Below are 13,649 nucleotides of genomic sequence, written 5' to 3' on the forward strand. Positions count from 1 at the left end.
TTGCAATCAGTTGTACTATAATGTCAATAATAAATTCATCTAGCCAGTGATAAATAAATCTAACTTTGTTGGATTTGGGGACAAATTTGTCATTCATATCATACATCAAGGGAGTGTGATAAATTTATTTTATTTCTCTGTAATATTGTAAAATGTTACAGTAGCTTGTAAGGGGTGCGTTATCATTTAAATTTTGGGAAGTTGAGGTCTTTTAGTTGTAGGAAAACAGGAAACCCTTAGAGAAACTAGCAGTCTTGAATGGCTGACCAGAAATGTTTGCATGTGTTTGAATGGAGTGAAGGAACCAAGAACTTCAAAGCTGAAGTTCAGGGTCATTCCTACACTGTCTAGTCCCATGTCAGGAAATTCCATTGATATATTCAGATCTTCATAGCCTGCTCTCATATAACATCTTTTCTGTTCTATAGGATCAGTATGAACAATGGTTTGTATCACAGATAGAGACTGTTACCAGGGATGGAACCAAGTAAGTTTTTGTTCTACAACTTGTGATGCTATTGTTGTGTAAAGAAATGTCATTAATCATAGCCTGGCCAGTCACAGAATGGGCCATCAGGACAAAACTTAAATGCACAGCTTAAATTCAGTAGTACTGAGGAGGTTTTAAAAAAATATTCAACTAGCTTTGTGCAAGATGTTGCAGTTATATTTTTAAAAATGTAGATACATTATATCATGTTATAGCCAACTTGGCTACCTGAATTCAGCATAATGTAGCCCATTGGGACACCCAATTTCAACATATTATAGCCCCAGCCAGGCATTTAATTATAACCCCCTGGGGATTTTGGGGCAAAATATGTCACTTTCTGTGAATGTTATGACTTGTACCTTATATTGCTGTGCCTCTGCCTGTGTGGGTTAGAGTCTCGGATTTAGCCAGTGTGGGTATGTGAGAAAGCTTGCCAGTAGCTTATCGTGGGTCGGTGGTTCTTTCCAGGGTTTTCCCAGGTTCTTCCTCTACCATTAATACTGGCCACCATGTATAGCCTATCGTGTGCTGAAAAATGGCATTAAACCCCACAACAACAACAAAAACATATTGCTGTGCAAATGTTGCTAATACCTTCTGTGTTTACTTCATTCATGAGAATGTAAATCAAAGCAAGTAAGTTAAAATACAATGTGCTTAAACCATCAATACAAGCAAGACATGGGCAAGAAAAATGCAATAAAATGAATCCCTATTATGTCAAGCAGTTAATGTATCCATAATTGCCCTGTAATCATAATATATAAACTTAAAACATGTTACAACATTGTACTGATTTATTTCCTAAGACTCTTCTGCAAAGTGAACCTTACATCTAAGATAGGCTACATGGAGTAAAAGTGTTTTGGAATATGCTATTCTTCCTGAAGAAAACCACATTAAAGCCTGTGTAGTTGTTAATTAGTATGTGATGCTCCATGAATAATACATTACTAATCACACTGAGTGTATATTACTATTTACAAGGTGTTGGTGATAGGCCCAGCTCAGGTGATGTACCAAAAGGCTGTGTCAGAGAGTCAGGATTCCCCTCTCCTCAATAATAGAACATACCACGTATTCAGGAAAGAACACTCAGGGAAAATGTTTAACCCCTCAGCCAGGTGCTTTGGCAAATGTTTGAAATAGTAAACTTTATTTTATTGTTATTATTACAGTGATTATCAGATGCATTAATTAGATACGTAATGTCTACAAAAGAACACATTTTTTTAAAAATGCTCAAGTAACATATGAGTTTCTTATAGTGAGTTGGAGATGGTATAGGAGTGTATACTTCAAACCAGTCATGACTGTACTAGCTATGTTAGAATATCATTATTAATTTAATGGACCAGTTTTATTATTGAAGGAAACTAAATCTGGACATATTTTTTTCATGGAATAGGCTACATGAATATTTTATTTATGTATTGGTATTGATGAATAATGTATACTTTACATGCACTTTTGCTTACTTGTCTATAAACAGTATATTGTGTTTTGCTAGGCATTATTAAATTAAAGAAATTGCAATATATTTGATATATAAAATTATGACTCTGCTCCAGAAAACTTATTCAGAGAAGAACACAAAAGATTATATATAAAGGAGTATGATGTAGTGGGAAAGTAACTTACAATTCTTGATTTAGCAATGAAAGTCTTATAAATTCGTTCCATGGATATGATCATAAAAATTTGTCCCATATGTAATACAAGGAATGATACATGGATCAATTTAATTTGTAAAGTTTTATATTTGTTTATAGATGATAGTTTTATCCCCCAAAGTGACAGTAGCTTTAAAGTATTGATTGTTTCCTTTGTCCATCCATCCATCTGTTCATCATCCCTTAGTTTAGTTTTGTGGTTAGATTCATTCCTGGCTCTGTGGTCTAGAAGGAATGTTATATAAACAAAGGTTTAGTTATTTTCAGAAAAAAAATTGAGGAATTCCTGAAATATGAGGAAATCCATAGATCTTTTCCAAGGAGTCAAAACAAGACTCATTTTAAGTAATATAAGGTACTATGACCAAAAATCAGCTCTGCTAGTCATAGAAGAGCTTATTGGACTGTCTGTTTCCCATCATCCATCACCAATCCATCCTGTTTATTGGACAGTCTGTTTCCCATCATCCATCCATCCATCCAGCTTATTAGAGAGTAAGTTGCCCATCATCCATCCATTCAGCTTATTGGACAGTCTGTTGCCCATCATCCATCCATTCAGCTTATTAGAGTGTATGTTGCCCATCATCCATCCATTCAGCTTATTGGACAGTCTGTTGCCCATCATCCATCACCCATCCTTCCAGTTTAATGGACAGTCTGTTGCCTATCATCCATCCATTCAGCTTATTGGACAGTCTATTGCCCATCATCCATCCATTCAGCTTATTGGACAGTCTGTTGCACATCATCCATCACCCATCCATCCAGTTTATTGGACAGTCTGTTGCCTTTGTTTATTGGACAGTCTGTTGCCTTTGTGCAAGTCAAGGGAATATTTTCCTACCTGTAACTGATTGTATCCACCAAATTTTGTTAGCCCCTCATATGAATATTATGTAATAAGGATAAGGTACTGAAAATATACTCCAGATGGCCCAATCTAGACAACACTTGTCTTCCCAGTGTTCATATTGAAATTAATCATATTTTCTATTGAAATTAATCATATTTTCTATCAACATTTCGGAAGCAATAGCCCTCCTAATGTGTTAAATATATGCATTCAACATAGATTATGTGCATCCATCCATAAAGGCTTTGATCTATTCCCACTCCAGTTGAGGTAAGTGTTATGTAGCACTCTTTATGTGTCTTTTCAACATTGGTATTGTTTTTAATACTCACAAAGTTTTTAAGACTTGTGAAAAACAAGTACTTAGTGTACCATCTATTTGTATTGTAAATAAATCTGTAAACATTCAGGCTTTGATTTGGATATTGACTGGTCTTTATTTGAATACTTTTGAATCTTCATAAACTTTGTAATTTTAATTCCTTTTCAGAATGAAGATGTTCTTCCTGAGAGTGTTTCATTCAATATTTATGTATGTGAAAATTTAGAATCTGCTTTTTCAATATAATCAGGAGGCAGGGTTTATTTTATAAAAATAACCAGGTGGTGGTTTGTTTCATTAGGTCAATCTACATTTGATAATGTATAACATGCAGCCATTTATGAACAGCATAGAACCAGTTTGCCATTTCATAATGTGCCAGCAAGCCTGGAGATCATACAACACTTAGTTAAAGTTAGAGTTTCTATGAACAGCGAATCAGAATCGAGCTTTCAATTATAATGTTCTTTGTAATTGGTCAAAATAAGAAATATCAAGTTAAGACATGATTTCCAAGCTACTGTATATACTCGCATATAAGCTTGTTCGCGTATAAGCCGACCCCCAAACTGAACACGTATAAATACTAAAAAGTGCATGACTCATGTATAAGCTGACCTAAAACATTGAGACATCTCAAGATGCACAAGGTAAGTTCTAAATGCATTTATTTAGGCAAAGTTATATTAAAAAAATTACATGTATACTTATCTCGAGGTTGGTGTTCATGATTATTAAAAAGAAATGGTATAAACTTGTTTGAAAAGTAATTTTTTTAAATTTTTTGTTTTCTTATTGTTTCTGCCTAATTTAGATCTGTGTATAATTTGATCAAATGATGACAAGAATTTAGCATTTGTGAGTTGCTATAACACTACCTCTCCCTTTTGACTCGATTTGTTTATATATTATTGCATTGGAAATTTTATATCAGTGCACCGGTAATTATGTTTTTACTTTGTTTGAAAGTGTAAATACCTAACTCATTAAAATGTAATCCCAGTATGACAACACAACAAACAAACAATATGGTTTGATGCTAATACTGTAAAAGTTGAGATGTAAGCAACCTTACACCATACCTGTCAACTTTCACGCCGGGAGAAGAAGAAAGAAGAAAAAAATCCTGATTTTTGGGGTTGCTTCATGCCTACTTCCCGATTTTTTAATATCTTCTGATTTTTGCAGAAAACTCCTGATTATTACACTATGTCTTCAATTTTCATTTCTTCTAAACAAGAAAAGTCCTACATGTTCTGTTGTACCACCTGTGAATTATTGTTGTGACAAAATAATTACTTTACTATAAAGAGTTCACTTCTTCACTAAACAGAATTAGGTTTAAACATTAATCACATACATTAATGATTTTTTTTACTGCTACAATAATAAAAAAATTAAAAAAATAAAACAAAAAGGTAAACCACAACAATAAATTCGTCCACAATTAATTTCAGTCCCAAGAATGATCACTACGAATGCTGTAACTTAATCTGCTACAGCGCCATTCCCACAAAAGAAACAAGAAACTTACATGAGTGAACGCCTGGCATTTTTATACCATATATACCAATGATAATTATCATCGTTAAATTAAAAGAAGGAATGAAAATACTACATACCATGCAGCAAATGTGTCCTCAAAAAACTAATTCAGAATACATGTTTTATAGTAAACAATACTAGACGCTTTACGAGTTGACCATAAGGGAATATGGTCGGATATACGAAGAGGGGAAAATAGTTGCCACATGTATGGTAGCATGAGGCCGGCTATTTTGGTACCTTTAGTTCAACAAAATTGGGAATCCTTTATTTGCCAATCAATTGCTGGTGCTTGCATAACACACAATAATGTAGAATGTGGTTTCTTTGAATTACGGCTGAGGGCCAATCATTTTCACAAAATAGTTGCATGGATAAGGATTATCTTTTAATTTGTCCCACTGGCTTTCTTGCTTGCTTATTTAAGACTAATCTTTAGCTATTGTGCAGTTTGACCACAGCTGACCAGAATATGAAAATAGGGAACGTCCTGGGGAAAAATAGGACATGTCACAGGGAGAAACAGCGAGTCTTTTTTGCAAATTTCACGCATATTGGGCCAGGAAGATCGATCAATATTTTGTGAAAACAAGGCTTTAAAAATGCCACGAAAAACCTCCCAGTTTTAGGTCCCAATCATTTTGGGTTTTTTTTATTCAGTTTCCCTACTTGGCTTTCGAAAAGTTCATAGGTATGCCTTTGACCCTGTTGTACAAAACTACGGTAATTGTGCTAATATTATGGAATAAAAAGCAAATAGACATCAATATACTTTTATAGTTACCGGTCAAAATTCCCTCTTATCACAAGCCAGTTTCAGGGTTTTAATGATTATCTGGCATGTACTTTTGTCGCAAAACAAAAGAAATTCACTGACTACCAACATAGGAGATGCCAAAATAATCAAGCTTTCCATTGTGTGGAAAGTTATGATGTTTGTTCAGCTAAAACTCAAAACTAAAATTGATTGATGTTGATCTTAGTTGAACTATATGAGAATTTTAGTCTATATTATTACCACTCTTCGTGAACATGTAAATTATGATGGTTATGTGCCTTGTACAATTAAACATGCATACCTATTTAAAAGTATTACCTCAATTTGTAGGATCGCTTGTATCATTGAAAATTAGTAACTAGTGAGTGCGTGATTCAATGTAAATGAAACAGCTTATTAAGGACTAGCTGAAATGTTATCTGGAAGAATGCAATTCGGTCAAAACACTGAATAAAGCAAAATCTGCATCTAATATGTTTGGAAATAAGTAAGGATTTAAGTGACGCTATGCACGCTTTGCACTGTGTAAGTACTGTGCATTATAGTTCATCATTGTCTCCCTCGGGTAAACTCAACCAGCTTGCGAATTATGAAGTCTGTATTTACCTTTATTTAACTTCATGTTGGATAAATCAGAAAATATGCACATGCAAAAGAATAACAAAATCAATCATAGTACTGTGTAATAGTTTAATAATTGATGGGTCACTGAAAGTTACTTTTATTTTTACATGCCTATGTCTTAGGAGATGGAAAAAATTATTTTTTCGTGTCCCAAGATTTACAGTCATAGTACTGTGTAACCGTTTAATATTTGATGGGTCACTTAAAGTTACTCTTTTTTTACATGCCTATGTCTTAGGACATGGAAAAAATTATTGTTTCGTGTCCCAAGATTTACAGCGATTATAGTAGTCAACAAAAAGACCTAAAAACTGTTAAGTTTAAACATTGGCCAATGGATAAGCTGCCCCTCCCCCTTCTTCCAGGCCTTTATTTTTTCCTAAATTATTCGGCTAATATATACGGTAGGTTAGAATTTACACTGATTAAATCTCTCAGTTATCTAATCAGCAAGATTGGAGATTATTGGTTCTTGATTATGTGTTTTATGCTCAGAAAGTTTGGAGAGTATAGGGTCTGGGGATTATAAAAGTCTTGTGCTTCAAGTTTGAACTTGAAATTGTGATCAACCAATCAGAAGTAACTTGAGTTTTGTAACATAAGTTTTGATTGGCTGATAATGAAATTGTGTGATTTCCAGACCTGCTGATGCCTGATGTGGTGGCAGATCTGTGGCACAATTGGCTGTGAATGACATGGGTAAATTTAGCGTTGTAATTGAGTTGCTTGACTTAATATTAATGTTGGCTTTATGTAGAAAGAAATCAGAACTATCTTTGTATTGTCTTTCACCTCTCATTTCATATCAGTAGACCTCTTTTTTCTTTCCCCACCCAAATAAAAATTAACATCATCACTTTACTTTTGTTTTCTAAAATGAATATAAAACACCAAGTTGCCATCACTAGGAGAAATTTAATGTGATCTCAGGTGCTAACAAAAAATCTCCTTTCCCGTTCTTGCTGAATTCCCAATTACTTTTATTTAATGTGGAAATTTCAGTTAGTCATTTTGTCCCAACATATTTGGCCTAGACCCCATTCTCCAATTATTCACCAAACATATCTGCAATAAATGATAAAGTCATTAATTCCTCATGATTATTTGTATGATTTACTGAGATAAGAGCAAGTCAGTAAAAGCATGCAACAAAGGAGTGAGTGGACAAAAAGGGCTTGAGACAAAAGAACAACAATAAATTATATATTTTAGCAGCAGGAAAAATATACTGTTTTGTTACATTAAAGTATAGTTATTGTTAAAGATTAATATAGATAAATACGATTTGAGAATGCAATGTTATGTTTGCAGACAAATTATTATCAACAGTATAAAAACCAACGTTCAGCCATAAATGATATGTGGTAATCCATGTAAATAATCCAAAAATTGATTGGTTGCCATATTCTTTCACAATCTTCACTACTATATCCTTGTAGATTCATTTTTCTCTTTAAAGTTGTTGACCAGTGTTGTATTGCTTCAGTTTGGTTTCCTTGGGACTTTCATCTTTTTAAGGCCTTCAGTACATTTCCATGGTGATGGTACATTAGCTCAGAGCAGATGGTTCCACTGAATTATTGGTTTTAGGTCGATTGTGAGCAGCAGCATTGTAAGTGTTCCACAAATTTAATGTGAAAATAAGTTGTCATCTAGCATCCCATGAATGGTGTTCATGTCTGCGGATTCAGTTGTTCTCAAAATAATTCAGAAGATTTTTACATTTGTCAGACTTTTTCTGCAAGTATGAAGATTTGATCAGTTTTTGAATAACTTGGTGACTTTCACAACTGAACTGCATGTTTACACACCTAGTTAGTGCACTTCTAAAGCAAATTCTAGGTGGTTCGTGTATTTTTTTTACAATCCATATAGCTGCTGTATGAGTCTCCAAATGCACTGGCTGAAGTGGAAAATAACCCAGCTTGGTTGTCGAGCCTGTAGGTATGAGATTGAAATTGACAGAAAAGCAGGATTTTCATAATCGGTCATTTAAACATGCTACCAACTTCACTTCCATGTCTGCCTCCTCTATCAAGGACCCCTGTTTATTCGCACAAGACTAATCCGGCATACTTGAGGGAAGAGGTATGCGCTCTCTCTAAGGAAGTTAGTTGTAGAGAAGTGTTAAATGGTCAAAGCCCGTATTTTATTCCAGCATCTTCCTGGCTTTAGGAGAAATGGGTAGAATTTTGCCCTTGTCATCTAGTTTTTCTCTTTAAACAAGTTTATTTGGGAATATCTTTTTTAAGATGTAGATGTCAGCCTCATTCAGGAATATGATGAGGATGAAAGATTTTTAAATTTGGGGTTCTTTCCATTGGCTTAGTTTTCTCGCTAAGAATCTTTAGTCATAGCAGCTTGCATAAGATTGTTGGAAAGTTCCCTGTCGTCCAGAATTTTGGTGTCTGGTTGATACTGAATGTTTGGCAACATCTCCACGAATGTGAACCAAAATAGGCAAAGTCATTAAAACTTAAAACAAAGAAGAAAATAGTTTTATGAATTAGATATTTTATTCTTAATTCTTTGACTTGATTGTCAAGCTTACTTATAAGTTACTATCATTAATCTAATTATCCATTCCTTTCTATTTTCAAGACACCAAAATTGTCAAAATTTGTAAACATTTCAATAGTTAACATACAATTTCAAGACACCATATGCCTTTTGCCAGCTGAGAAAAAAAATTGTTTTCAGTTGGAATGTAAGCTAACATACGCAGAATTGAATCAATTACAATCCAACCGTGAAACAAGCTTAATCACCCAATCCATTGCCAGAGTTCTTCTGGCCCTACCAAATTGAAAAATCTTCCATTACACTGAGAGTTTCAGTTCACTGGGATATCACCATATTCTTCAACCACTCACTTTAAACAATTTCTGGTCATAAACTAGAGTGCTCTGAGAAATCAATGTTTTACAATTTCAATATAGAATTATGAATCAAGGCTTACCTTTTTTCTGTAACTTGAAGCCACTAACTTTTCAGTATATAGCTACATCATTTTTCTTTGCCTTTGCCAATGTTTTCACTCTATAACGGGGGTATGAATCATGCAACACATGGTCTGTATGCAATCCATGGAGTTATTTCTGGCAATCCTTAATGATTCCTGGAATTTGTATAATGGTTTATAAGGCAAATTGTTTCTCACAGCTAGCCAGTTTTTATAAAAATTTGAATGTTACATCATTAACATCTTGTTTCCAACATTTCATCTTACTACCTTTTAAATGAGCGGCTTTCACTGTATGAAATAATTTCAGTGATGCAACCTTATGGTCAATGTACTAGTTCTCATATAGCCATTGTAATAGATTGAGTCTTAGACCCCTGCTTTATGGGCACAGTTTCAAAAATTACCATTTCACTTTTACAAAATTTTAATGATAACTCAGTTGGCAAGATGCATCTAACACAATTAGACCGAGGTTATCACTTCACACCAGCAGCAGTATATCTGAAGAAAAATAAAGAAAAAAAAGCACCAGAACTGTAAGTAACCTTTATTTTGTACAAAGACAGCCGAACATCATAATGTAAGTGTTTTTTACTTTTTGGGAGAATATAATACAATATAGTTTACCTACACAACTATCAGCAGAATATTCAACAACCACAAAAGAGATTTGACTATTTAGAACAGATGTTTGGAAAAAATGAAAATTTCCTATCTGCACTAGCTAAATAGGCAGTGATAGCAGTAATTATGCTTTAATATCCAAAAAATTTAGATAAATGATGGTAGTTTGTTTTTGCAACTTCTCTTTTACACATCACATAGTAAGTAATATTTTGCTTGAATTTTAATGCTTAAACTTTTTATTTTTATTTTGTATACCATGTAGCAAACACAGTCTCTAAAACTGATTTTAGTTTTATATGTAGATCACTAGTAGGTGCCTGCAACATTACAATGCATATTTCAGAATGTGTTACTGTAGGTTTATTTGTGCATATAATGCACTCAACTGCAAACAGCATAATGTGCCAGCAAATCAGGGTATAGAATAACATAATATAGAACTCCCTCACTATAAGACACCCCATTAAAAGATAGTTCCTTTTAAAAGGCAGGAATAGTCATGGATACCATTTCATTATGTATTAGTAATATTATATAAAAAATACATCAATATAAGGGAACCTCACACATAAGGCAGTCCACTTTTATAGTTTGTGCATGAAATGAATTAAAAACTTTTATGTACCATTAGAGATCTTGAAATGAACATTCACTGAGCTATACAGGCATGAAAATATTCGCAATGCTGTTTTGAATGAACTAAGTGTCTTGCTAGTGATATTTTGTATCCAAATTTCAGTTTTATTAGTAACCATTACTAATAGTGGACCTGATATGACAATTATCAAATGTTGCTGGCAATGAATGAAGGTAATATTAAGCCCAGATAATACTTAATTATTATGATATCTTATGAAACACACAAGATATCTTATTTATTTTAATATATTTTATTTTTTAAACATTATAAAATATCTTATATAGTTATTAACATATCTACTTTTTCTAAATACGTGTCAATTTAGCATTCAATAGTTTCACCTTAGTTATAGTCTATCCTGGTACAGGACTACCGCCTATATGAGTACACGTCAAATGCTTGTCATAGTCGATCACTTACACACAACAGTAAAGGTTGCTGATGAAGCCATCAACAATGAGTTAATCAGTTTTTAACATACATGTGTATGATCTCTTCCATAAAACACTGTCCATAAAGCTAGACCATCAATTTCTTTTGATGTCTATGGTGTTAACACAGTGTAACTATTTCCTAATAATATAAAATGTGTATTAGTGAACGGTTTGTGTTGTTCATAGTAAGACATAAGAAGAGATTTCATAATTTGTGCAGAGATTTTGGTAGATATGGTCAGGAAAAATACAAATCCCTAAAGCATTGCTGTGAGTACAAAAAAATATTTAATATCTCAGAATACTGATCATACTTTAGATGGTTCAAAAAATGACTATAAGCTACATTAGACAACTAAAGTAATTTAGCTTGGTAGTTGAACAGGCTGTAGAGTTTAACATGGTTCAGAGTTCAGTCTAGACTTAATCTCCACTGAATTACACTCTTATGCCATAACATTTTTGAAGAATTTAAATGTTAAAGTTAAAATTTGATCTCAAAATCAGATAAATTAAAAATCTTCTGGTTTCACTGGTCAAACGATATCTTGCATGTTATGAGAAAATAAAAGTTATAAAAGTTAAGCATTATTAAAACTCATTCATTTGCTTTTGAAATCACCAAACACTCCTCAGAAAAGTGTTGCAAGAATTTGATTCTCTTAAATCCTTTTGAATGCTGTAAAAGATAAAATGAAAAGAAATGTGAAGGAGATTTGAAAATGATTAATATAATGACTTCAAATGAGTTAGTTAAAATCTCTTGGCTGAGAACACTCTTAAAGATTAATGGAAAGTGGACAGCATATTAACTACATCTTCCCCATATATTGAACATTTCTTCTCTTTTGGAACAGATGTTGATATATATGTATATCTAAAAGCTAATATATCTTTCACATGGTTTTGCTGTTAAGTAAATTTGAATCAGGTAACAACAATCATTTACTAGGGATGCAATGGTATAATTCAAATACAAGGATTTTTGCTGTGGACACATGGTATAATTCAAGTACAAGGCATTTCTATTGACATGTGTGGTATAATTAAAATACAAGGATTTTCGGTAGACACACATGGTGTAATTCAAATACAAGGATTTGCTCTAGATACGTTTGGTATAATTCAGATGTTAATATTGGAAATAATGGTATCTTTTAAAGACATTGATTTGAAAAGGGAATTATTCATGTGAATAATGTTGGTTTTGTAGATGGAAGTTGGATTCATTATACTCTTATTGACACATTCGAAGCTAAACAAAATTTCTTATACCTTTAACACATTCCAAGCTGAACAAAATTTCTTATACCTTTAACACAATCCAAGCTGAACAAAATTTCTTATACCTTTAACACATTCCAAGTTGAATGAATTTCTTAGATATAATTGTTATGTCATATTTTGAATAAAAGTATATAAAACATAAATATGATTTTAATTTTGACAATTTTATAAGACAACAAATTTTACATAAAATTACTTGACTAATTATAATTAGAGACAAAATAGACAGTTGGAGAATCTATCAGAAACTGATTTCAGAAACATGCAGACCTACATCGAGAGTCAAAATAAAATCTAGAATTAGACAATATATGTGAGTAAGATTGGTATCAATATTTTAAATTGCTATTACAGGCTATAAACAGTTAAATTGTGCATGTGACAACTAACACATCATTTCTTTAAGAATGTAAGAGAAAGAGTAGCTGTCATATTTGGAGATTGTATAAAAACAAATGCCTTTCTTTGAATTTTCTGGATTGGATTAAGAGTAAATGTAAAGCATTGTCTCATTGTACCCAGCAAGAAAATATTTTTAATTATGACGATTGATAAAGAAGCAGATGATGTATTGAAGATTTTTATTTGTTATTGAACCTTTATAATGAAATATCCAATCTTCTGAATTTTATAAATGAATGTAACTTACACTTTGTGAATGAAAAATATACTAACTGCAACTGGGATAAATTTGTTTTGAAATGTTCTGTATATAAAACACATTTTGACTAGTACAGGTTGTTCCTATATAGGACTATTGAACAGTTACACAAAGGATGCTAGCATACAAGTTTTATTAATATTAGCACTATTTATTATGGTGAATAATGTATTGCACATTAAAAATAAAAGCTTGAAGGGATCTTGTAGTAGGGTATAGTAAATACCGTGCCTGCTTATGAATTAAGAGAGATGTGCATTTACTTAAGTTTGAGTATGTGTTATACATTTGCATAATATTTTGCTCTGTTTCAACATTAAGTGTGTTCTTTCTAATTTTTCTTTTTTTCCAAAATAACCTTATAATTTAAAGAAATATTATATTGTCAAGGAAGATTAGTATAAGTTCTTACTGCTTTAGTGGATAAATTCTTATCTAAGTGATTATTCAGGAGAGGAATAGCAACTCACTAATTAATACCTCTTAGCTGACATACTTAGACATATGCTAATCAATGCTCAAAAAAAATTAGATGCACTTACATACTTATTGTCAACAGATATGCCATTATATATCAGTGACCACTATACCTATTTATACTACATGGTCAAAAAATTAATACTGAAAATGTATATGTGTGCATGCATTTTTTTGTGTGCATGTGACAGAGAGAAAGGAAGATGAATGTGTGATTGTGGTTCAAGTAGGTTTCCTTGCACATGTAATACATATACATCATGTGTG

General features: G+C 32.6%; 1 protein-coding gene across 3 annotated transcripts in view; it reads left to right on the plus strand.

Moving 5' to 3' along the window:
* The window catches only part of LOC149781393 (uncharacterized), an 84,304-nt gene that overhangs the window by 62,248 nt on the left and 8,407 nt on the right, over positions 1-13,649 (plus strand). For 2 of the 3 annotated variants that reach the window (XR_016414503.1, XM_089934744.1), the window contains exons 4-6: positions 429-484; positions 1,477-1,617; positions 3,513-3,554. Coding sequence is in view for 2 of the 3 variants with exons in the window: in XM_089934744.1 (XP_089790870.1) it covers positions 429-484; positions 1,477-1,617; positions 3,513-3,554 (239 nt within the window). In the remaining variant the exon portion in view is untranslated. Of the gene's footprint in view, positions 1-428; positions 485-1,476; positions 1,618-3,512; positions 4,224-13,649 lie in introns of those variants that run through there. The other variant, XM_089934743.1, reaches the window with a different exon arrangement.

The sequence above is a fragment of the Sinohyriopsis cumingii genome, chromosome 15 (genome assembly GCF_028554795.1).
Source record: "Sinohyriopsis cumingii isolate HCF-2022 chromosome 15, ASM2855479v2, whole genome shotgun sequence".
NCBI lineage: Eukaryota > Metazoa > Mollusca > Bivalvia > Unionida > Unionidae > Sinohyriopsis > Sinohyriopsis cumingii.